We start from the raw sequence: 23,729 nt of genomic DNA on the forward strand, positions 1-23,729 counted from the left end.
TCTACAGACAAATATGAAGGCTGGATTGGTTTGAAAATGTCATCCTAAATTCGATAATCATGCCATCAATTTCCAAATTGAACTGAACAAGATCGATTGGCTTAGGAACATGTCTTTTCTGACCATTTCATTTAAGAATGTGAAATAAATCCAAGTCGAGACTAATATACAAAACATTGTTTTAAATCAAAACCTCTTTCTATATTACATATACTGCTACTCTCATTTACATTGCATGATATGAAAGTCCATAATAAGGATTAAAAATAGGAGTAAAAAAGGCAGTTGAAAAATAGGAATACAAATTCGTCCACAATAAGATGAATAAGGACTTAAAATAGTTCTAATCCGCCACTGACTTGCTTTGAAAACAAGTCACGCCACAATATTCCCACTAGCAATTGAACCATCACATCTTTAGTCTGCCTCCTTGGCATCTCCTTTCGTGCACTTGTGTCTTTCTTCTAGTCAAAAACAAATAGTTGAAGCCATAGCGAGTAGTATAAAGCTTTTTGCTTTGCGATAACAATTTTTAAGCACACACTATTTCAAACAGCACTCGTTGATTTGCAAATATAAAGTTAACAAAAGAAATAAAAAGGAACTCACAAGAAGAGAGTAGGAATGGGCAAGAGATAGAAGTGTCGGGTACATAATGACAACCTCCTCTATAATATGTGGGACCTGCATTCAAAATTTAGGGATATATACAAAATTATTCACCTGATTGTGACTAAAAAATCTAGTTGTTCATTTAAAATTAAAGTCATATATTGAAATATATATACTCGGGTAACCTAGTTCTAAAAATGGTATAACATTTACATTTTCCAATGGTTCTTTCATAGCTAAAAACTTAAGGTTCCAATACATGAAGGACAAAGAACACATCCAGAAATAGAATTTAAGGGCAATTTTCACGTCTCTAAGTCCCAAGTGCACAATTTTTCTGCAGCCAATATGTTTCTATAAAAGCACAAATGCAATTGAATGTGCAGTTTCCCAAGTGCACAATTTTTGTGCAGCCAATATGTTTCTATAAGAGCACAAATGCAATAGAATGTGCAGTGAGAAAATCATTCGATTTGTGTCATTGAATTCATTACGAATAGGAGATATTGAAATAATATTCTATAAAGTAAACAGACATTTTTCGTCAACATGGATTGACTCAAATGACCATTAGACTTTCATTTTACTTCCCACAAAAACATTCATACTTGCATGAGCTGAATTGCAAATGCATCGCTGGCTATCATTTTATCCTGGTCTAGGCACCTCTTGAAAAATTCAATGGAAAAAGAGCCACTAATGTTCTCTGCACATCAAATCCCTCCAGAATTTCTGTTGTAAACAACAAGAAGGCACAAGACGAAATGTAAGGAGGCAAAACCAGCATACTATCCACTCTGGTTGCTCAATTGACCATTGAAAGAATCAATGTCTCATAACTTCAAATAATCAATCCAATCAAAAACTGCCCTGGTCATTCTTTAGGCAAGGATTACTTTGCCAATTCAATCTAGGATAAAGAATCTAGGTCCTGTATTTACTATTCTTATTCCATATGTTCTAGCTGATAGCAAGACAGGGTGTAGCATCATAACCAACATATTCTTCTTTTGTTCTATACACCAAAGCAATGTCTAATAACAATTCAACCCATTCCAAAGTAGCATGCAGCAAAAACAAAGGACTAGTAAACAAATACAGTCAAAAAAAAAAAAAAAAAGTTTATAGATACAGTATCTAATCCAAAAGGCTAAGAAGCACAACACCATATGCCAAATGAAGGTCAAAATAAGAAGACACCCTATACATCTTTTCGCATAACACTTCACCTACTTAAATAGCAAATAAGGCATTCATTAAAAAATTGTGCCCACCTATGATATTGGGAAAATCGTTTTGAGTATTGTACCCATTCTTCATTCGGAATTGCTTGATTTGAAACCTGGAATGGAGGGAGAAATCAAATCATCACAAAGTGATCATTATTACGATGATATACAGGACAAGGTTCAATCTCCCACACAACATTTTATATATATGGTAAAAAGAAACCTGGCTCTTTGACATACTTTTTATAAAAATGCTTAAGTTGTCTTGATGCTCTCCGTAACTTCAGAAGAACTTTGGCCACCTTGGATGAGATATATTAGCTTCAAGTCCACACCTCTTACAATCTGAATTTAACACCTAAAAATGTCCAGATGATCTAAAATATCAATGACAATCATAACTTTTCATACAAACATATATAAACAGAATATACGCAGAGTCTCTCAAATAGAAATGATTTTATGTTCAATCTCTCTGTCTCTCTCACTCTCTCACACACACACACACACAGAGGCTTGTTTGTATATTAACTTTTCAAAGTATGATATAATGAAAAATCAAATGTATATTAGAGTATGTCATATACACTACAAGCTAGTTAATAAATATTCGTTTCCCTCCAATAAGAATACAGAGAGAATGACCCATGTAATCAAGATGTTATTTATTCAAATTTTAACTGATAACACCAATGCAATGGAATGCATTTGATTATATTGGTCACAGATGAAAGATCAGAATGAGATATGTTTTTCATTTTTTGGTCTAAATCTCAAACATAATGGAAAAGGCTTGATAATATGAATTTCTCTAGCTATTGGCGCAAAACCACTCAGAAAAAGCATTTCACCAATCTCAGTTCACCAGAAAAATTTTTGGGGAAACTTCAGAAAACCCCCCTGAACTTCCAGCCATTTTGAAAAACCCCCTTCTGAATTTCCAAAACTCTCACTTAGGCCCCCTGAACTTTGGTTTTCTCTCACTTTGGACCCTTTTAACGTTAAAATCAAACAATTTGACTTTTTATACCCATTTTGCCCTTCCCTAAAACTACGTCATTTTGTGTCCTAAAACTACAACACCTACCCAGCTCAAAACGATGTTGTTTTAGGCATTAATTTTTTTTTTTTTAAAAAAAAGCAAAATAAAAAAATAAAAAAAAAAGGGGGGAAATCGGGGGTGGTCCGGCCACCCCCATGGCCAAGGGGGTGGTCCGGCCACCCCCCGGCCAAAAAAAAAAAAAAAAAAAAGGGGATTGGGTGCATTTGGGGGTGGCCGGACGACCTCCAAGGGGCTGGGGTGGTTTCGGCCACCCCATACCGGCCGTATGGGGTGGCCAAAACCACCCCTAGCCCCTTGGGAGTGGTCCGACCACCCCAATGCAACCCATCCCCCCCCCCCCCCCTTTTTTTTTTTTTTGGCCTTTTGGGGGTGGTCCGGCCACCCCCAGACCGGCCAGGGGGTGGCTCAACCACCCCTTTGGCCAAAAATGGGGTGGTTTGGCCACCCCATTTTGGCCAAGGGGGTGGCTGAAGCCACCCCCGATTTCCCCATTTTTTTTCTTTTTTTTTAAAAAAAAAATAAAAAAATAAAAATTAATGCCTAAAACGACGTCGTTTTGGGCTAGGTAGGTGTTGTAATTTTAGGACACAAAACGACGTAGTTTTGGGGAAGGGTAGAATGGGTATAAATCATCCAAAATGACTTAGTTTAATGTTAGAAGGGTCCAAAGTGAGAGAAAATCAAAGTTCAGGGGGCCTAAATAAGAGTTTTAGAAATTCAGGGGGGGTTTTCAAATTGGCTGGAAGTTCAGGGGGGTTTTCTGAAGTTTCCCCAAAATTTTTACTATTCTTGTGTCCACTAATGTATTCTTTGATTAAGAAGGAAGCAATACACAGAAGTAAAAAATTCAGTTACATACCTTTTTGTAATGATTCGCAAACCTATAATGATTAGTAACATGACAATTAGTGATGAAAAACTCAATGGTCAAAAGCCTTCTCTCTTTGCTTGGTCGTTTGGGTATTTTAACAAACACTTGTGATGCCGTTAACTCCACCAAGAATAGTCGCACGTTCACCAAGCCAACATAACAGCAGCAAGAGGGTTTTCCAACGGTAACATTCAAAAGACAGTCAAAGGAGCCTCCCATTCTGGGATGGAGAGCCAGAATGCATTGGAAATCAAAGAAGAGCCACAACCAAAAGAGTTGTCTTACTGAAGACCAAACACAAACTCTAGGGAGATTTGATCCATGGGCTGATTCTCCTCTGCTAGTTCTGGGTCATAGATGAACTTGCCATCAATTTTAACGCAATGGATGTGGGCTATCTTGATCCATGCTCGTCCTTGATCTTTCTTGCAGCATTCTTTTAGCAGAGGACAATTTGCAATATGAAGTTTCTGGAGTGAGGGAGACAGACCATCCTCTGTAAAGGATGTGAGCTTTTCACAGCAAATGATGCGAAGATCCAAGAGTGAGGGAGGCAGACCATCATCTGGAAAGGACATCAGCTTTTTGCACCAACCAATTTTCAGAGTTTTAAGAGAGGAGAGGTATCGAAAGCCTTTGGAAGATAAGTATTTCAAATTATGGAAGTTTCTGATGTAGAGGCAGGTTAGAGAGGCAGGCAGCATCTTCTCTGGAAAGGATTCCAGATGCGGACATCCACCTTTAATCTCAAGATGTTGAAGAGAGGTAAGCTTGTGCAATCCCCACTCAAGCAAGGACTCAATGATGTTGCAATCTCTGATTTGAAGTGATGTTAGGTTGGTGGGCAAACCTTCTTTTGGAAAGGATACAATGCCTGGACAATTGTATATTCCCAATTTTTGAAGAGATGTGATGTTGTGTATGCAGTTGGGTAGGGCCTGCATTTTCTCACAATTGAGAATCCACAGCTCTCTAAGGTTGTGAGGGAGTAACCCACCATCTGGGAAGGAAACAAGAGTTGAGCAACTGTAAATAGAAATATGATGTAGATGGCTAAGGTTGTGTATGCCCGTGGGTAAGGATTTAAGGTTTTCACACCGCTGAATATTAATTGTTTCCAAAGACGAGTTGTGAGGGAAGCTTTTCGCCACTGACTCTAGCATTTTACAATCCCACATTTCAAGGCTTTTAAGTGTTGCAGGTAATTCTCCCCTGGATGTTAAGGATTTGAGGGATGAACAATTACAAATACCAAAGTACTCAAGAAGAGAATTGCTGCTATTACAATTGATAGTATCATCCCCGTCCAGCAAACTCTGCATATTCTTGCAATTATATACCGTTAGCTTCTTTAGAGTTGGAGGTAGCTGTCCTACTGCTATGTGCGTCAGCAAATCACATCTATAAATAAAAATATGCTCAAGACACGTGTTGTTGTACACCACTGCCTTGGGTAAAGATTTTATGCCATTGCATGTGGATGACATACCCTGTTGTGGCTGCTTTTTCACTTCTTCTGCCACCAAAGATACTAGTTTTTACAATTGCGAACCTCCATATTATGAAGACGAGGGAGGGTTTGTAGTAATCCCACATCACTTGACCACAAAGGCGTTAGCTCCTCACAATCTTCAATAGTTAGAACTTCTACATTCATAAACTCTTTTACTGGACATCTGAATTATGAAATTGTTGAAAGAAACTTAAAGTGTAGTGAGGTGAAGTCCACCTTACTTTTGTGCACCACCCCTTTTGATCCTTCAATTTCTAGTTTGCAGAGCTCTGGAAAGCTTGAAATTGAAACTATCAACTGCTCACATCTTTCTCTAACAAAATTTTGTAGTAAAGGAAAGTGGTTTGGTAACGTCCCCAACAGCTTGGGATAATTTTTAATAGAAAGGTCGTGTAGGTGCGGGAACTCTCCATTAGGGCTCCAATTCTCCCATTCTTCCATATTCTCGAAACACAAAGTCTCCAAAGATCTAAAGGTTTGTGAGCAACCTTCCCCATAAAACTCATGACCAATATTTTTCACCCTAGCCATGCCTTTAATGAAAAGATCTTCGAGTACTGGTAGTTGGCCAACTGCTGGCAATGATGTGCACTTTCTACAATTTTCAATCCTTAGGAGCACCATATTAGGAAATGAAGGACCTTTTAACCAAGTCGAAAATTCTATACCACCATAGTATCTGATACTGAGCTCTTTCAAAGTCTTGTGAGGCAATAACATGTTAAGTACCTCTAATTCACTTGTTCTGTCTTTTGATTCATCCACATTGACGCTCCATTCCAAACACAAAGCAGAAAGATCGAGCTTTTCAATTAACATAGTGTCCCTTGCATCCTTGGATTCAATGGTGTTTTCCAACTATGAGATGATAAGTGTCCCTCGAAGATGCAACAAAGAACCTAGCTCTTTTAATGTGAAGCAATTGTCTTTTCCCACAATTACATTAGTCAATGTTTGGAGAGATGTTAATTTACCTATTTGAGGAGGCATTCCTTCTAGTTTATTTGCATCAAGTACGTTGATGTGGCGCAAGTTGACTAGGTTCCCCAACTTTGAAGGCAATTTCTTTAGATAATAACAATTATCCAATATCAAAGTTTGTAAGTTGCAAAGAGTTGTTGTTGATTCATGCAGACCTCTAATATGAGTGTAAGAAAGGTCAAGATACCGTAGATGCTTCAAATCACCAATTGATTCTGATAGTTCAACTATGTAGTACCCACTCAAAGAGAGCACTCTTAAGCATAGTAATTTTGGCAACAATTTAAGAGGAGCATCATGAGTCAAATAACAGTAACCATGTTCTGGAAGCATAAGAGGCAGAAAGGTACGTAGACATCTGAGTTCAAAAAAAGACTCAAACATTCTAGTACTATCGAATTGGCCACCCAAGTAAGAAGAGTGTCGAGCCTTTTTAAGAAGTCTCATTCCATGACTACCCCCTACTCGATCCTCTATTCTAAAGCATATATCTCCTGCAACCCATTGAGCCAAATTGTCGATGAGGTCATGCATCACAAATCGTGATTTTCTTGTGTTTGATTTTTGGAAAAAGGACCTTGCCAACAAATTGTGAAAATACTGGCTACCCAAATCTTCCATTCGCTTGTCCGCTTCTAATGGCTGAATTAGACCTTCTGCCATCCATAATAGAACCAACTCCTCTTCCTCAAATTCATAGTCCTTGGGGAGTATTGAACAATAAGCAAAACACCTCTTTAAATACGAAGGCAGATGGTGGTAGCTCAACATAAGAGCTGGAACAATTCTACTTTTCTCTTCTGATATATCTCATATCTTGCTCTTCAATACATCTTCCCACTCATCACAGTCTAGTGTAGTGCGTAAGAGGCCTCCAAGAGTCTTTGCAGCCAAAGGCAAGCCTTTACACCTTTCAACAATTTTTTCACCAATATCTTTAAGGTTTGGATATGCAGTGAAGTCGTTTTCTCCTAGTGCATGTTGGGTAAATACAGACAAACAAGCATCATTTGACAATACTTGCAAATGATAGGTTGAAATGGTACCAGTGGTTGATGAAACTCCTTGATTGCGAGTTGTGATGATAATCATACTTCCCGAAGCCCCTACTTGAAAAGGAGCACATAGAATAGTCCAGTCATGGTAGTTCTCATTCCATAAATCATCGAGAACGAATAGAAACTTCTTCCCTTTTAATTGCTCCTTTAGTTTGACTTGCAACAAATTTAGTTCATTGTCATCACAACTTTGAGAGGTGACAGATTTTAGAACTGCTTTTGTCACCCCGAATAGCATCAAAGTCTTCAGAAACACAAGCCCATGCTTTCAAATCAAAAGAACATTGGACTTTTTCATCATTGAATAAAAGCTGAGCAAGAGTTGTCTTTCCTATACCCCCCATGCCAAGTATAGGAATCACAGATACTCCAGCATCACTACATTTTTCACCCAGCAACAATTCAAGTACAGCCTCTTTATCTTTTTCCCTACCATAAACATGAGTTTCTGTCACTACAGATGTTGGTGCCAATAATTTCGTTTTCCTATATGACCTCCCATCCGGGGCAGTTTCATTCAAATTCAGTTGACCTTTCCGAGTCATGATATCATTGAATCGATCTGTGACCTCCTTTATCTTTGACCTTAGCCTACTATTGATCTTAAAATGACTTGAACTCGAAGGAGTAAACCAAGCAGATGGGGTGAGTTTCTGTACCTTACTTGGGCGCGCCTGACTTTCAGCAGCCATGGATGCATCAGTGGCGAGCTCATCCACAATGTCGTCCACATCGTAAGCCAAGTCTCTGAGATCATCCAGCCACTCTTTCACAGCCCTCTCAGTATATTGCTTCTCCTCCACATCATCAAGCATTGCCTGAATTGTTGACAGCATTTTCTTCCACTTTTCCAGATTTTCTTGAAGTCCCGCTCCGCCTACAAAGTCCAGAAACTCAGGAACCACCAATCGATCACACAGCGACTGAATGAAGGAAGAGACAAGGAGCTCTCCCACTTTCTTGACTGAAGAGACAATCAACTCTTTCACGGGTTCCATGGTAGGAAGGAAGGAAGAAAGGAATGAAAGAGGAAACGATGCAAATGAAGAGATTGGAATCAATCTTGTGTGAGAAAGCTTGGGCACTCTCAAAACTTGTGTTATTGCTTTGAGGAAGTAAGGACTGTTTATGGCGTACGTGCTTTGTTGGGATCTTTCTCAAATTTCTTTTCTTTTTTTTTTTTTTTTCATGTTTTCGTCTTTCTTGACTACGTACAAAAATACTGTCTGATGTGGGAGGACCTATGAGTACTTATAACATTATTCATGCTGCTATATTTCTCAATTTTTATGTTGTGTTTTTTAAATTGTAATATCTAACACTTTACGTTTTGTGATATCTTTTAAAAATGCAAATTATTCTTGCGAAATCGCAAGCTTAAACACACCCACAACCTAAAATAAGAAAACAATTTGAATCCCTTCTATCATTCTAATCCAACGGCACATGCAGGAAGATGCAAAGTATTGTGGGGAAAATAAACAATAGATGTATCTGTTGTTAGCACATGCTAGTAACATGCATCTAATGATTTTTTTTCTTTTTATTTCAATTCATATCCCTTTCTACATTTCTTATTGGTGAGGTAGAAGCTGAAGTAGTACATCACATTTTTATCATACTTTCTGATATATTTGTCAATCATCAGCGTTCGTTAAAACTTTAAATTGATAAATATATATATATATATATATATATATATATATGTAATTATTTAATTATTATTTTAACACCATATATGTACAATTGTTACATGTATTACACTAATTGCACAATAATCCAAGTGAACAAATATCGATGGTTTTATGAACATGTCTTAATGGTTTTATGAATTTCTGACAAATATGACACCTTAATTTGTTTGATTATGTTGTCCTTAATTCAGACGAGTTTTAAAAATGTAGTTAAGCATTTAGTAAAATCTAGAAAGAAAAAAATTATTTAATTTTTTGTTGCGCGAAATTGTTTTTAGAACATCTTCCGCACACTTTCGAACAAAACACCGCCGCGATTTTTGTTTAAAGACATGTGTTTCGCCTGCAAAATCACGAGCCCAAACACACTCTAACACACGCTTGATCACCGTGCTAGGGGTTGGGGGTTAAATTTTTGTTTAAAAACTCGCTTATCAATATTCTACTATTTTTGTTTGATCAGATGATGTCTTTGACGAAGCTAACAGTGTCACAGAACATGTCTTCATGTCAAAGCTATTAAATTGTGTCCCTTCTATTAGATGTAATTTAAGTTAGGAAGGGTGTATAATGACGAATTATATTTGGTTATTTTCTCAGGATTTTAGGCCGATTCCATTTTGTTATCATCATTGGCATGCACAAATATCACAGCTTAGTTGGTTTGAAAATATTGTCCTTAATTCCCATGTCCATCAACGTGAAGAAATTCATAATAAAATAAAAAAATAAAAAATAAAAAATGGAGACGAGAAAATTTTGGGGTAGTTTTATGTTAGTCGACACTCACGTCCACGAAAAGCCCAATAAGGTTGCATTTTCGCTCTTATTACTTAGTTGTTTTATATGACAAACGATTCATATTTATAGAAAAATTGTACAGCTATAACATGGACTATACTAATTGTACAATAATCCAAGTTTATTAAGATCCATCGCCGTATGAAAATGTCTTTTCCACCATTTGTAGCGCCCCACATTAAAGAGATTTATTTGATGACAAATGCTAATTAATATTCATATTAGGCAATAATATTTATTTATAAGGATTTAAGAGATCATATGAATATTATAGGAATAAATATTGATTTGGGGTTATTATATCAAGAGGTGATCATCAAAGGTAAAATTATCTTTTATTAGGCCTTGATTCTTGTTTCAATTGGGTAACACCCCGATTTTCATCTTCTTTTTATTTCTTGTAAATTCGCGAGTGTTATACTGAAATTATCCTACACAGCGGAAAACTGTACAATATTCTAGAACTTATAATTTCTCAATAATATAAATTCAACCAAAATACTTTTGTATTAAATAATTATATTTATTCTTGAGGAATTTATGAGATCATACGAATATTATAAGTGTGAATACTGAGTTGAGGTTATTATGAGAGATTATAATTGATAATATTATTGGGTGATTTGAGAGATATAATGATTTAATAAGGCAAATAGAATTTTAATTATTAATTTAGAGTATGATTAGAAATAATGGAGGATTGATGATCGGATTTTGAGTGGGATTCGATAAGTTATAAATATGTGATAGTGGGGTAAGTTTGGTGCAATAATAATACTTCAACCCCTTTCGAACGCACATTATTTCTCCTTTTTCCTTCTTTTCTTCCTCCATTTTTCCCTTTCTTTATTATTTTTCTTTTCGTTATTTTCTTCCTCCACTTCCACGCCGCCGTCCCTATCTTTTCCTTCTTTTTTCCTTTCTTTTCTTTTATTTATTCTTTCTTTTCTTCACACGTTTTCTCCCATTCAACCTGTCTTCTTTTCTCCTTTAATTATTGGTTTCTTATTTCACTCTTCCCCTCCTCTCTTCATCACAGAACAGACAAACACAGAGCGAGAGAACAAGACGGAGAGAAAGAAAGAAAGAAAGAAGAAACTCGTTGGTTTTACATATAGATAGATATCTTAATTTTTGTTCTTGAAGAGCTTTTCGTAACAGTTGAATAAACAAGCCTCATAATTATCGATGTTAAGGTCTCCCATTGTTGGAAAGCACAAATCCATGTACTCTTTTACATGAACATAAAATATGGCGTCCCAAAATTTAATAATAAGTGATTGGAGGTTATAAGTGCAGGAAAAAATTATAAATGAAACACTAATTAAATTCAACGCTTCTAAGTTCATATTTTCTTATACATTTTCCAAGTTCCTTCCGAATGCATTTCTCTAATACGCCCCTACGACCCATAACATCAAGTTGAGAGCGATGAGAAAGGCAGTTGGGAAGTGAAGAGGTGTAGAGAGAGGGTAGGACAAGGTCAAGGTCATTAGCTTGTACTTCAAACGCTATCAGGATAATCAACTCCATTATCACCATATATGTACAAAGCATTTTCTTGCGTACCAAATTTGGTTACTTAATTGAACATGTGGTTTTATGGTAAAACCACGCAGAGAAAAAAGTAGCATGTAAGATTGAAATATTTGTGTATTTTCACTTCAAAAAATATTATTCGTGCACTTGATCCTTCTAAAGCAATGTCTACGAAATTGCTCTCTTCCTTCTTGTTTGATTTACATTTTTTCCTTCTCATTTTGCTACGAAAGGGCCTTCTTTTTTTCTTAGTTGTTTTCTGTCTTTTTCACAAAGAAATGTTCATGCCACCCCATCAATTGTGTTGGGTGGTCAGCATAGAGTTAAAGAACCAAAATGGAGTAGTGGTAGAGAACCATCGGATCTACCGAATGAAACCAAAATGGGCTTTTGAGCTTTCGGAGTTGACTAGTCTCTAGAGTGGTTTTACTTTTGGAGAGAGACATTTAGAGGTGCCTAATATTGTGTCATGGGTCGCTTAAAATTAGAGTTTTAAGAGTATTTTTTTCACAGATTGTTTCAAAGAAAGTGTTAAAACCATTAACATATGTTTCTACAATACAAAACGTTGCTAAAAATAAAAAATAATAAGACACAAATCCAATCCCTTGTCTCAAACTTCTATGAGACAATTGCTTTCAAAGCAATAGGATGGTAGTGGTTTTGTTCAACCACTCAAAAGAAAAATGTAATACAAAAACTACATAAACAAGAAGTTATTAGCAGATGAGTATAACGCATAACCAAATAAGATTAGCATACTCTCAATCACCCTAAGAATACTTTAATAACATAAATAACTCCTTAATTACCCAATTCCAGGCCCATCGTGCCCATAAAACAAAATTACAATCCAAACAAAATATCAAATAATAGTGTCTTTGCATCTTCATATCATTATAACTGAACAGAGACATAAACAAAAAGAGCTATTAAACAAAGAGTTGTTATATATCTACACCAAGTCCAAGATCCCTCAAACCTGCAATTCCATCTTACTTCTGACCCTCAAATTAATCATCAACACAAATTAAAGGAGTTAGACAAGCTTAATTTATAAATTAATTCTCAGAAATGATCTTATTAAATGTTAAATGATTTATTCTGAGAAATAATCTTATTAAAAGAGCTGGCTGTTTAAAAATTGCGGCCTTCCAGGATTTGATAATACTCCAGTTAATTGACTTTTCATTCAAGTCATGCCTTCTAAGCAAGATCAATTAGTACACCCATAGCTTTTCTCATTTACACTGCTAATGTGACGGTCTACTGTAACCAATGAGGCAGAGTGCTTTTGCTTTCATCAACAAGCTTTAGGACCTAGGAATCCTTGTTTAGTTGGAGAGAATTCACAAAGCTCAGCTGCCCCAAACATCTCCTTGTAAGCATCTCCTCTTGTGTCCAAAACAGATGGTGGAAGCTAAAGTGAGTAGGATAAAGGAAAAATTACCAAATAAAGTTTCTGTTTGGTGAAAAGTCCAGTTCTTCATTTAAAATTAAGTCATATATTGAAATATATACTCAGGGACTGTAGACCTGTAGATGAAAGAACCCAGTTCTACAACTAGTACAGACCATATTCAAATTTTCAAATGGTTCTTTCATTACTAAAACTCAACAAACTTAATACGTTAAGGAAAAGAACACATCCAAAAATAGATAGATCTTAACTTAAGGGAAATTAGTCACCTGATTGTGATTGAAGAACAGCAATGTTCTCTGAAGATCATATCCCTCTAGAATTTATGTTGTAAAACAGTCCAAGGCCACAATACGAAAAATTTGAGAATGCAGATTAGAAAGTAACAAAGCACAACATCATATAAAAAAATGCAGGTCAAATAAAACACAAGGTAAAAAGTTTATACTCCCCATACATGTCTGTGTTCGCCTATTAAAATAGCAAACAAGACATTCATTAAAAATTGTGCCCAGCTGTGATATTGGGAAAATCTTTTTGAGTATTGTATCCATTCTTCATCCGAAATTGCTTGATTTGAAATCAGGACATTCATATTTTGGAATGGAGGGAGAAATGAAATCATCACAAAGTGGTCATGATTACAATCTCCCACACAACATTTATATAAACGTTGACATACTTTTCACAAAAATGCTTAAGCTGTTTTGATGCTCTCGGCAGCTTCGGAAGAACTTTAGCCCACCCTTGATGATCTAAAACCATTAGCTTCTCAAGTCCACACCTCTTACAATCTGCAATTTTACACCTAAAAAGGTCAGGATGATCTAAAAAATCAGTGACAATCAAAAAAATTCACACAAACAGATATAAACAGAATATACACAAAGAGTCTCTCAAATAAAACTAATTTTTTGTTCAATCCCTCTCTCTCTCTCTCACGCACACACATACACGCTTGTTTGCATATTAATCTTTCAAAATATGATATAATGAAAAATCATATGCATATTAGAATATGTCATATAAACTACAAGCTAGTTAATCAATATTATTTTCCCTCCAATAAGATTACAAGGACAGTGAGCCATGTCATTAAGATGTTATTTATTCAAATTTTAATTGATAACACCAACGCAATGGAATGCGTTTGATTATTTCGCACACAGATGAAAGATCAGAATGAGATATTTTTCCATTTTTCTGGTCCAAATCTCAAACATATTGGAAAGAAAGCTTGATAATATGATTTTCTCTTCCTATTGGCGCAAAACCACTTACAAAACACACTTCACCAATCTCAGTTCACTAGAAAATTATTTACTATTCTTGTATCCATTAATGTATTCTTTGACTGAGGCGGAAACAATACAGACAAGAAAATATCATGTTACATACCTTTTTGAAATGATTTGCAAATCTGTAAACTGTAATGTTCAGCTCAGTCGCACATTCACCAAACCAACAAGAACATCAGCAAGAGGGTCCTTCCAACGCAAACATTCACAAGTCAATCAAATGAGCCTCCCATTCTGGGGATCGAGACCTTGAATGCATTGGAAATAAAAGAAGAGCCCCAATCAAAAAATTGCAATAAAATCAATTATATTTTTTAACCAATGAATAAACCAGAAAAATAAAGGAGGACTAATTACCATCAATATTCTTTCCATGATAAACATTTTCAACATTGAAAACTTCGGCTTCAACCTACAACGGTGTGATTCCAAATTATTGGACAAAAAGTACATATGCTCCTGGTTTGACGATTAGGCTCAGAGTTTGGGATTTACAGGGTTCTTCCTCTTTTTTCTCAAGCCAACAGATGCGCTTTGTTTATAATCGAATACTCTGCAAAATGAACACTGTCAACTGAGTTACTGAATATGGTAGACCATTAAAAACTGTTCATAATTGGCTACTATCACAACACACACTCCAACATTACCAGAGGATCAAAATTCATTTACTCACCTTTTTCTTTGGGGGTCCCAATAATTCACTGAATCTCTGACAATCAGCAATATATAGTAATGAAAACTCTGCATGGTTACTGGAACAATTTAATAAACACTTCTATGCTGTTAAGTGAAACCAGAAAGAAGAACATTAAGAAATAGGAGCAACAAGATCTCTCCAATGCCAACGTTCAGAGTCCAGACACAACGACAAGAGCCTCTTACATCTATGCATCACAAATAGCAAATATAAAATTCCCAAACAGAAAAATTAACAAATATACAAACCCAAGTTCCAAAACATCCAAATTGTTTCTTAGGCAAATATAAAGTCTACTTGATCATACTTGGAGAGATTACAAGTGAAATTGCGTGGAATGATGAATGTTATGCTGGGCCTGGTTCTCCTGCGCTGCTGATGGTTAGAGGCCTCTTGAACAGAGTGATGTGTGGATCATGGCGATGATGATTTGCGTGGTAGGCAAAAGGGTAGGGGAGCCCCTCACACTGATATCACCGATTCTGTGTCAGAAATGGGTTCGTGCTCTTCAGGGTCATAGATGAACCAGCCATCAATCTCAATGCAAGGGATGTGGGCTATCTTGAACCACTCTCGTCCTTGATCTTTCTTGCAGCCTTCTTTCAACCGAGGATACTCATATTTTTGAAGTTGCAGGAGTGAGGGAGGCAGGCCATCCTCCGGAAAAGATGTGAGAACACATTTACAGTTTCCAATGGTTCTTTCATAGCTAAAAAACACAAGAAACTTAGGTTTCAAAACGTGAAGGACAAGAACACATCCAGAAACAGATAAATCAGAATTTAAGGGCAATTATCAAGTCTCTAAGTCCAAGTGCACAATTTTTGGGCGGCCAATATGTTTCTATAAAAGCACAAATGCAATACACTGTGCAGTGAGAAAATCATTCGATTTGTGTCATTGAGTTCATTACAAACAGTATTGAAATCATGTTGTATAAGTAAACAGACATTTCTCGTCAACATGGATTGACTCAAATGACCATTAGACTTTCATAGGTTACTGTTTTCTTCCCACTAAAACATTCATACCTGCATGAGATGAATGGTAAATGCACCGCTGACTATCATTTTACTCCAATCTTGGCATCTTTTGAAAGATTCAACGGAAAAAGAGCCCTTAATGTAATATGCACATCAAATCCCTCCAGAATTTCTCTAGTAATTAAACCTACATGGCACAAGGAGAAACTTTGAGAACAGATGTTAGAAAGTAATTCTAGGACTTCAGTACTCATCCAAAAATAAAATTAAAATAAAAGGTCATTGGAGGGGTGGGGTGGGAGTTTCCTGTACCCATGCCATAAAAGTTCCTTGCCAATTAACATGAGACAGAATACCAGAAAATGGCAATGGAAAGATAATGCTAATTGCCTAACATGAGAAGCAAAAGTATTCTGATAAATCATTCAATAATAATAATCAATTATGCAGAGGTTTGGAACTTCCAAAAACGATGTGTGGATTAAGAACATGGCTTGCTCAAATACAACCACGTATATTTGATAGGCCAACTATCGAGCATTCTATATCAAGACCATATCCATGGCTAAATAAGATCATTGCATTGACAGAAACAATGTAAATACGTTAAGATGGAATGGAATAAGATCATTGCATAAGAATCACCATTTCGAGGATGTAAGACAGCCTTTCGATCCTTTCGGCAGCTTCAGAAGAATTTGGGCCACCCTCGATGAGATATATTAGCTCCTGAAGGCCACTCTTCTTACAATATGATCTGAAAAACCAATCACAATTGTAACTTATCACACAAACAAATATAAACAGAATATACACAAAGAGTCTCTCAAATAGAATACACACCAATGCAATGGAACACATTTGATTATTATCACAAAAAGAGATATTTTTCCATTTTCTGGTCTACATCTCAAACATAATGGAAAAGGCTTGATAATATGATTTTCTCTGGCTATTGGCTCAAAACCACTCAGAAAAAACGTTTGACCAATTTCAGTTCACTAGAAAAAATGTTTACCATTCTTGTGTCCATTAATGTATTCTTTGATTGAAGATGAAACAATACAAAGAAGAAAAAATCCAGTTCCATACCTTTTTGTGATGATTCGCAAATTTGTAATGATCAGCAACATGGCAGTTAGTGATGAGAAACTCAATGGTCGAAAAACTTCTCAGTCTGCTTGGTCACTTGGCCATTTTAACAAACACTTGTGATGTCGTTAACTCCAACAAGAACAGTCGCCGTTCATCAAACCAACAAGAACAGCAGCAAGACGGTCTTTCCAACGCCAACATTCAAAGTAGCCTCCCATTCTAGGGATGGAGACCCTAAACACATTGGAAATCAAAGAAGAGCCCCAACCAAAGGAGCTGACGGACGTTTGGGTTTATATGTAAGGCAACCAAAAGAGTAGTCTTACGAATAAAACACATAAAATAGGTCGGAATAACTCATAAGCTGATCCTGCTCTTCTGGTTCTGGGTCATAGATGAACCTACCATCAATTGTAACGCAAGGGATGTGGGCTATCTTGACCCATGCTCGTCCTTGATCTTTCTTGCAGCGTTCTTTCAGCAGAGGACATTTTGCAATACGAAGTTGCTGGAGTGAGGGAGGCAGACCATCCTCGGTAAAGGATGTCAGCTTTTCACAGCAAACGATGCGAAGATCCAAGAGTGAGGGAGGCAGACCGTCATCTGGAAAAGACATCAGCTGTTCGCACCAACCAATTCCCAATGTTTGAAGAGAGGAGAGGTATCGAAAACCTTTGGAAGATAAGTATTTCAAATTCTGGAAGTTTCTGATGTAGAGGCTGGTTAGAGAGGCAGGCAGCATCTTCTCTGGAAAGGATTCCAGATGCGGACATCCACCTTTAATCTCAAGATGTTGAAGAGAGGTAAGCTTGTGCAATCCCCACTCAAGCAAGGACTCAATGATGTTGCAATCTCTGATTTGAAGTGATGTTAGGTTGGTGGGCAAACCTTCTTTTGGAAAGGATACAATGCCTGGACAATTGTATATTCCCAATTCTTGAAGAGATGTGATGTTGTGTATGCAGTTGGGTAGGGCCTGCATTTTCTCACAATTGTAAATCCACAGCTCTCTGAGGTTGCGAGGGAGCAACCCACCGTCCGGGAAGGAAACAAGAGTTGAGAAACTGTCAATAGAAATATGATGTAGATGGGTAAGGTTGTGCATGCCCATGGGTAAGGATTTCAAGTTTTTACAGTCCCAAATATCAATGCTTTCGAGAGCTGAGTCGTGACGGAAGCTTTTTGCAACCGACTCTAGCATTTTACAATGCCACATATCAAGTTGTTTAAGTGTAGCAGGTAATTCTCCGCTGGAAGTTAAGGATTTGAGGGATGGACAAAAATTAATCCTCAAGGACTCAAGAAGACATGTGTTGTTACTGTAACTCTTGGTATTATCCTCGTCCAGCAAAATCACCATATTCTTGCAATACCATATCTCTAGCTGCTTTAGAGTTGGAGGTAGATGGCCTATTGCAATGTGCGTCAGGGAATCACATCTATTAATATAAATACGCTCAAGACATGTGTTGTTGTACACCACTGCCTTGGGTAAAGATTTCATGTCATTGCGTATGTATGACATACCCTGTTGTTGCCGCTGCTCTTTCACTTCTTCTGCCACCAAAGATACTAGTTTTTGACAATTGCGAACCTCCATATTATGAAGACGAGGGAGGGTTTGTAGTAATCCCACATCACTTGACCACAAAGGCGTTAGCTCCTCACAATCTTGAATAATCAGAATTTCTACATTCATAAATCCTTCTACTTGACATTTGAATTCTGAAATTGTTGAAAGAGACTTAAAGTTTAGTAAGGTGAAGTCTACCTTACTTTTACACATAATCCCTTTTGAGCCTTCAATTTCTAGTTTGCAAAGCTCTGGAAAGCTTAAAATTGAAACTATCAACTGCTCACATTTTTCTATAACAACGTTTTGTAGTGAAGGAAGATGGTTTGGTAATGTCCCCAACAGCTTGGGACAATTTTTAATAGAAAGGTCACGCAGATGCGGGAACTCTCCATTAGGGCTCCAATTCTCCCATTCTTCCATATCCTTGAAACACAAAGTTTCCAAAGATCTAAAGGTCTGTGAGCAGCCTTCCCCATAAAACTCATGACCAACATTTTTCACACTAGCCATGCCATTAATGAAAAGATCTTTGAGTAATGGTAGTTGGCCAACTGGTGGCAATGATGTGCACTTTCTACAATTTTCAATTCTTAGGAGCACCATATTAGGAAATGATGGACTTTTTAACCAAGTCGAAAATTGTATACCACCATAGTGCCTAATAGTGAGCTCTTTCAAAGTCTTGTGAGGCTGTAACATGTTAAGTACATCTAATTCACTTGTTCTATCTTTTGACTCGTCCAAATTGACACTCCATTCTAAACACAAAGCAGAAAGATTGGGCTTTTCAATTAACTGAGCATCCCTTGCATCCTTGGATTCGGTGGCATTCTCCAACCGTGAGATGATGAGTGTCCCTCGAAGAAGCAATAAAGAACCTAGCTCTTTTAACACAAAGCAATTGCTTTTTCCAATAATTAAATTAGTCAATGTCTGAAGACAGGTTAATTTACCTATTTGGGGAGGCATTCCTTCAAGTTCATCTGCATTGAGAATGTTGAGGTGTCGTAAGTTGACTAGGTTGCCAAATGTTGATGGTAATTTCTTTAGATAACGACAATTCTCCAATATCAAAGTCTGTAAATTGCAAAGAGTGGTTGTTGACTCGGGCAAATCTCTAATATGAGTGTAAGAAAGGTCAAGGTACTGTAAATGCTTCAGATTACCAATTAAATCTGGTAGCTCAACTATGCAGTACCCACTCAAAGAGAGCACTCTTAAACATAGTAATTTTGACAACAATCTAAGAGGAACATCATGAGTCAAATAACAACTCATCATCTTAGGTAGCATAAGAGGCATGAAGGTACGTAGACACGTGAGTTCAGAAAAAACCTCAAACTTTTTAGGGCCATCAAAATAGTCACTCAGGTAAGACAAATGCCGAACTTTTTTAGAAATTTTTCCTTTGTTGATGCTCTCAATTCTATCTTCCATTCTAAAGCATACATCTCCTGCAACCCATTGAGCCAAATCGTTGATGAGGTCATGCATTACAAATCGTGATTTCTCCGTAGTTGACTGTTGGAAAAAAGACCTTGATAATAGATCGAGAAAATACTGGCTACCCAAATCTTCTATTTGCTTGTCCCCCTTTCGTGGCTGAATTAGACCTTCTGCCATCCATAACAGAACCAACTGTTGCTCTTCAAATTCATAGTCCTTTGGAAGTATTGAACAATACCCAAAGCATCTCTTTAAATGTGAAGGTAGATGGTGGTAACTCAACATAAGAGCTGGAATAATTTCACTTTTTTCTTCGGGTATATTCCATATCTTGCTCTCCAACACATCCTTCCACTCATGAGGATCATGTTTAGTGCGTAAAAGGCCTCCAAGGGTTTTAGCCGCCAAGGGCAAGCCATTACACCTTTTAACGATTTCCTCACCAATTTCTTGAAGGTTTAGATGTGCACTAAAATCATTTGCCCCCAATGCATGTTGGGTAAATAAAGACAAGCAAGCCTCCTTTGGTAACACCTGCAAATCGTAAGCTGGAACGGTACCCGCGGTTGATGAAACTCCCCCATTGCGAGTTGTGATGATAATTGTACTTCCCGCAGCCCCTACTAGGAAAGGAGCACGTAAGATAGTCCAGTCATGATATTTCTCATTCCAAAGATCATCTAGAATGACTAGAAACTTCTTGCCTTTTAGATTCTCCTGGAGTTTGACTTGCAACCAATTTCGATCCTTGCCATCACAGTTCTCAGAGGTTAGAGATTGTAAAATTGTTTTTGTGACTCTATCAACATCGAAATCTTCAGAAACACAAGCCCATGATTTTAGATCAAAAAGGCCTTGAACATTTTTATCATTGAATAAAAGCTGGGCAAGAGTTGTCTTTCCTATACCTCCCATACCGAGTATAGGAATTACAGAGAGTTGAGCATTCCTACATTTTTCACTCAGCAACAGTTCAAATAGAGCCTCTTTATCGTTGTCCCTGCCATAAACGTGCGTCTCAGTCACTACAGAAGTTGGTGCCAGAGTCCCCATTTTCCTATATGACCTCCCATCGGCAGTTCCTTTCAATAATCTCAATTCATCTTCTTGAATCACCAAATCGTTGAATCGATTGGTAATTTCAGTGATCTTTGACTCCAGCCTAATATTGATCTTAAAAGCATGTGGAGTCAAACCAGTACAACAAGTAGGGATGAGGTTGCGTACCTTACTTGTGTTGGCTTGATTTTCTCCCTTCAATTCGCGTAGCAAAGCTTCCGTGGTGAACTCATCAAGTATATCCTCCACATCGTAAGCCAAGTCTCTAAGATCATCCAGCCACAGTTTCACTGCCCTCTCAGTATGTTGCTTCTGGCCTGCATCATTAAGCACGGCTTCAATTCTTGACAACGTTTTCTTCCACTTACCCAGCTTTTCTCCAAGTCCCTCGTATTGACGTGCAAACTTCAGCAACTCCGGAGACAGCAATTTGTCAAACAGCACTTGGAGGAACGCAGCAAGGAAAATCTCTCCTATTGGCATGGATTTCTTCGTGGAAAGGAATATTGTATCAGGAAAGGATGCAAAGATAGCAAAGCTCTCAAACGCAGAAGCAATTGGTTTCTTCTGTGAAAGCTTCAAGAGTCTCACAAGTGGTTGTAGTAAAAATTTCAAATTACTTAAGCTACTCATGGTAGTACACAAGACTACCTCAATCCGGTAGTCATTCAATAAAATCTCAATGCAGTTTTTATAAAAAATATCGATGGTTTCATCAACATGCCTTTTTTGACCATTTCAATAAAAAATGTGAAATAAGAACCAAGTCCTACCATACTATAAATTAGGAACAACTTGATTAGCATTCAATTATTATACATATATTCTTTTTTCTGGGCAATAGTTTAAGGGCGACGTGCTTTAATTTCCACCACTTTTGGCTTGTCCATTCCGATACAATATAAATAAAGAGCAATTTGGTTGTAACAATGATATTATATTTGTTATCGATAATGATTTCACAACTACCAAAATGTTGCTGTTTCCCTTGATGAAGACTTATGCCAAATTATGTAATAAAGACTAAAGAGTCTGGTTTGTTAAAATATCCGCTTCTGCATTTCTTATTGGTTAGGTAGGAATCTCTGACAAATATGTTTGTCTGATTATGTTGTCCTTAATTCAAGACGAGTTTTAAAAATGTAGTCAAGCATTTAGTAAAATTAAAAAAAAAAAAAATTATTTAATTTTTTGTTACGCGAAATAGTTTTTAGAACATCTTCTGCACACTTTCAAACAAAACACATCTGGTTTTTGTTTAAAGATGTGTGATTCGCGAGCCCAAACACACTCTAACACACGCTTGACCACCGTGCCGGGGTTGGGGGTTAAATTTTTGTTTAAAAACTCGCTTGTCAATATTCTACTATTTTTGTTTGATCAGATGATGTCTTTGACGAAGCTAACAGTACTAGTCTTCAATCATCCTTAAAATGAAATTAATATTGCTTTTTTTCAATTTCTTATTTCCCACTTTGTACGAAATTAATTGGAGGAATGATGTTTTTGTTTACATGCATCTCAAATTTTTCTTTCATTTTCCTCATTTTATTTTTTTTCTTATGAACAATAATTTTATTGACGAAAACTGCAAATCCATCGGGAGTTATGATAGAGAGAACACAGGCGTGATGCACGCCCATATTTTTTACTATTTTTTAATATATATATTTTTTAATTATAATATTATTTTAATATTAAAAAATATTAAAAAACACGGGCGTGGTTCTCTCTATCATCACTCATCCATCGAATAGTATACAAAGGAATCCAATCACCTTATAGGCTTCTAAAATGTAAAATATTAATCATATCTATTAGGGAAATTAAAGTTAGGAACATATACAGCAATCCAATCCAAATGAAATCTCAATTATATGTATTGACAATTAATATGAGAATCTGATTGGTTTGAAAAATGTTATTCTTAATTTAGATGGTTAATTAAAAGAAAGTTAATCATGCCATCAATGTTCAGAAAATTATCATGTGGCACCTGCATTCAAGAGTTGAGGATTTATACAAAAAATTATTAACTTGGTAATTGGGGATCTTCATTAAAATTAAGTCATATATACTCAAGGGGTTGTAGACCTCTAGATGAAAGAACCCAATTCTGCAAGTGAACCAAGGAATTCACAACATATAATATATAGCAATGATATTATATGAAGGCTTTAGCTATGTCAGTCTTTTTCTTTGTCTCACTACCCAAGAGGGGTTAGCTCACAAGCTTGCCCATCAAAGTCCTTAATTAGGCTTTATCCGTAATAGGTTGGCTTGGGTCCAGTTCCCCAATCTATTGAGATTAAGACATGTGTATCATAACAAGATACAAAGGAATACGTGTTTCAATTCCAACGAATCTTATTTCATATGAAATTATAAATATTTGGAGTTAGACCCAAACCAAATCCTACCATAAGCGAAAGAATAAATAGTACTTGATGTGATTCTTTCAAACCACCTTCCTTCCAAGGGATGTGATATCTTTAATTAGTCTAACATATAATGTGTGCTACACTATAACTAGTATTGTCCACTAGCTAACTTAATTAAAGTTTTCAAAGAGAAATGATTTATGTCAATAATTTGTCAATATTTTTTTCATATTCTCCTGTAAATTCAATGAATTAACCATTAAATTTGTGGGATTTATTATTGAATTTGTGTAAGGTCTACATAAGTCTACAAATATAATAAATAATTTATAAGATGAGATGAAAAAATATGATAAAAAAAATTTTGCCTTGAATCATTTCTCATTTTCAAATATTTTATACTTTGTATA

At 36.4% G+C, this 23,729-nt stretch overlaps 1 protein-coding gene, 1 long non-coding RNA gene and 1 pseudogene across 2 annotated transcripts; all 3 read right to left on the reverse strand.

Annotated features, from left to right (window-relative positions):
* Positions 1 to 225: 225 nt before the first annotated feature.
* LOC132190395 (uncharacterized) lies at positions 226 to 2,304 on the reverse strand. Its single transcript, XR_015909148.1, has 4 exons — positions 2,082 to 2,304; positions 1,887 to 1,954; positions 610 to 684; positions 226 to 464 (listed from the first exon to the last, which is right to left on the reverse strand). It is a non-coding gene; the product is annotated as an uncharacterized LOC132190395 (long non-coding RNA).
* Positions 2,305 to 5,456: 3,152 nt separating this feature from the next.
* On the reverse strand, positions 5,457 to 8,391 carry LOC132173373 (putative disease resistance RPP13-like protein 1 pseudogene; annotated as a pseudogene).
* Positions 8,392 to 13,243: 4,852 nt separating this feature from the next.
* Positions 13,244 to 21,421, reverse strand: LOC132173369 (putative disease resistance RPP13-like protein 1). Its single transcript, XM_088510740.1, has 7 exons — positions 17,182 to 21,421; positions 17,022 to 17,091; positions 16,408 to 16,470; positions 14,756 to 15,488; positions 14,437 to 14,632; positions 14,180 to 14,327; positions 13,244 to 13,575 (listed from the first exon to the last, which is right to left on the reverse strand). Exons 1-4 carry the CDS (start codon positions 21,419 to 21,421, stop codon positions 15,242 to 15,244), a joined length of 4,620 nt encoding a protein of 1,539 aa, XP_088366866.1. The 3' UTR covers positions 13,244 to 13,575; positions 14,180 to 14,327; positions 14,437 to 14,632; positions 14,756 to 15,241.
* Positions 21,422 to 23,729: the final 2,308 nt, after the last annotated feature.

Source organism: Corylus avellana, chromosome 9, assembly GCF_965113065.1.
Source record: "Corylus avellana chromosome 9, dhCorAvel1.hap1.2, whole genome shotgun sequence".
NCBI lineage: Eukaryota > Viridiplantae > Streptophyta > Magnoliopsida > Fagales > Betulaceae > Corylus > Corylus avellana.

Bases quoted from the DNA above. Each gene is read 5' to 3' on its own strand.
- LOC132173369 (XM_088510740.1), bottom strand. From the start codon at position 21,421: ATGCCAATAGGAGAGATTTTCCTTGCTGCGTTCCTCCAAGTGCTGTTT. The intron at 16,471-17,021 runs GTTGGTTTGATG...TATCTCATCGAG, and splicing joins ACCGTCTTGCTGCTGTTCTT to GGTGGCCCAAATTCTTCTGA. The intron at 15,489-16,407 runs GTGATTCTTATG...TGTGTTTTTTAG, and splicing joins TGTCTTACATCCTCGAAATG to CTATGAAAGAACCATTGGAA.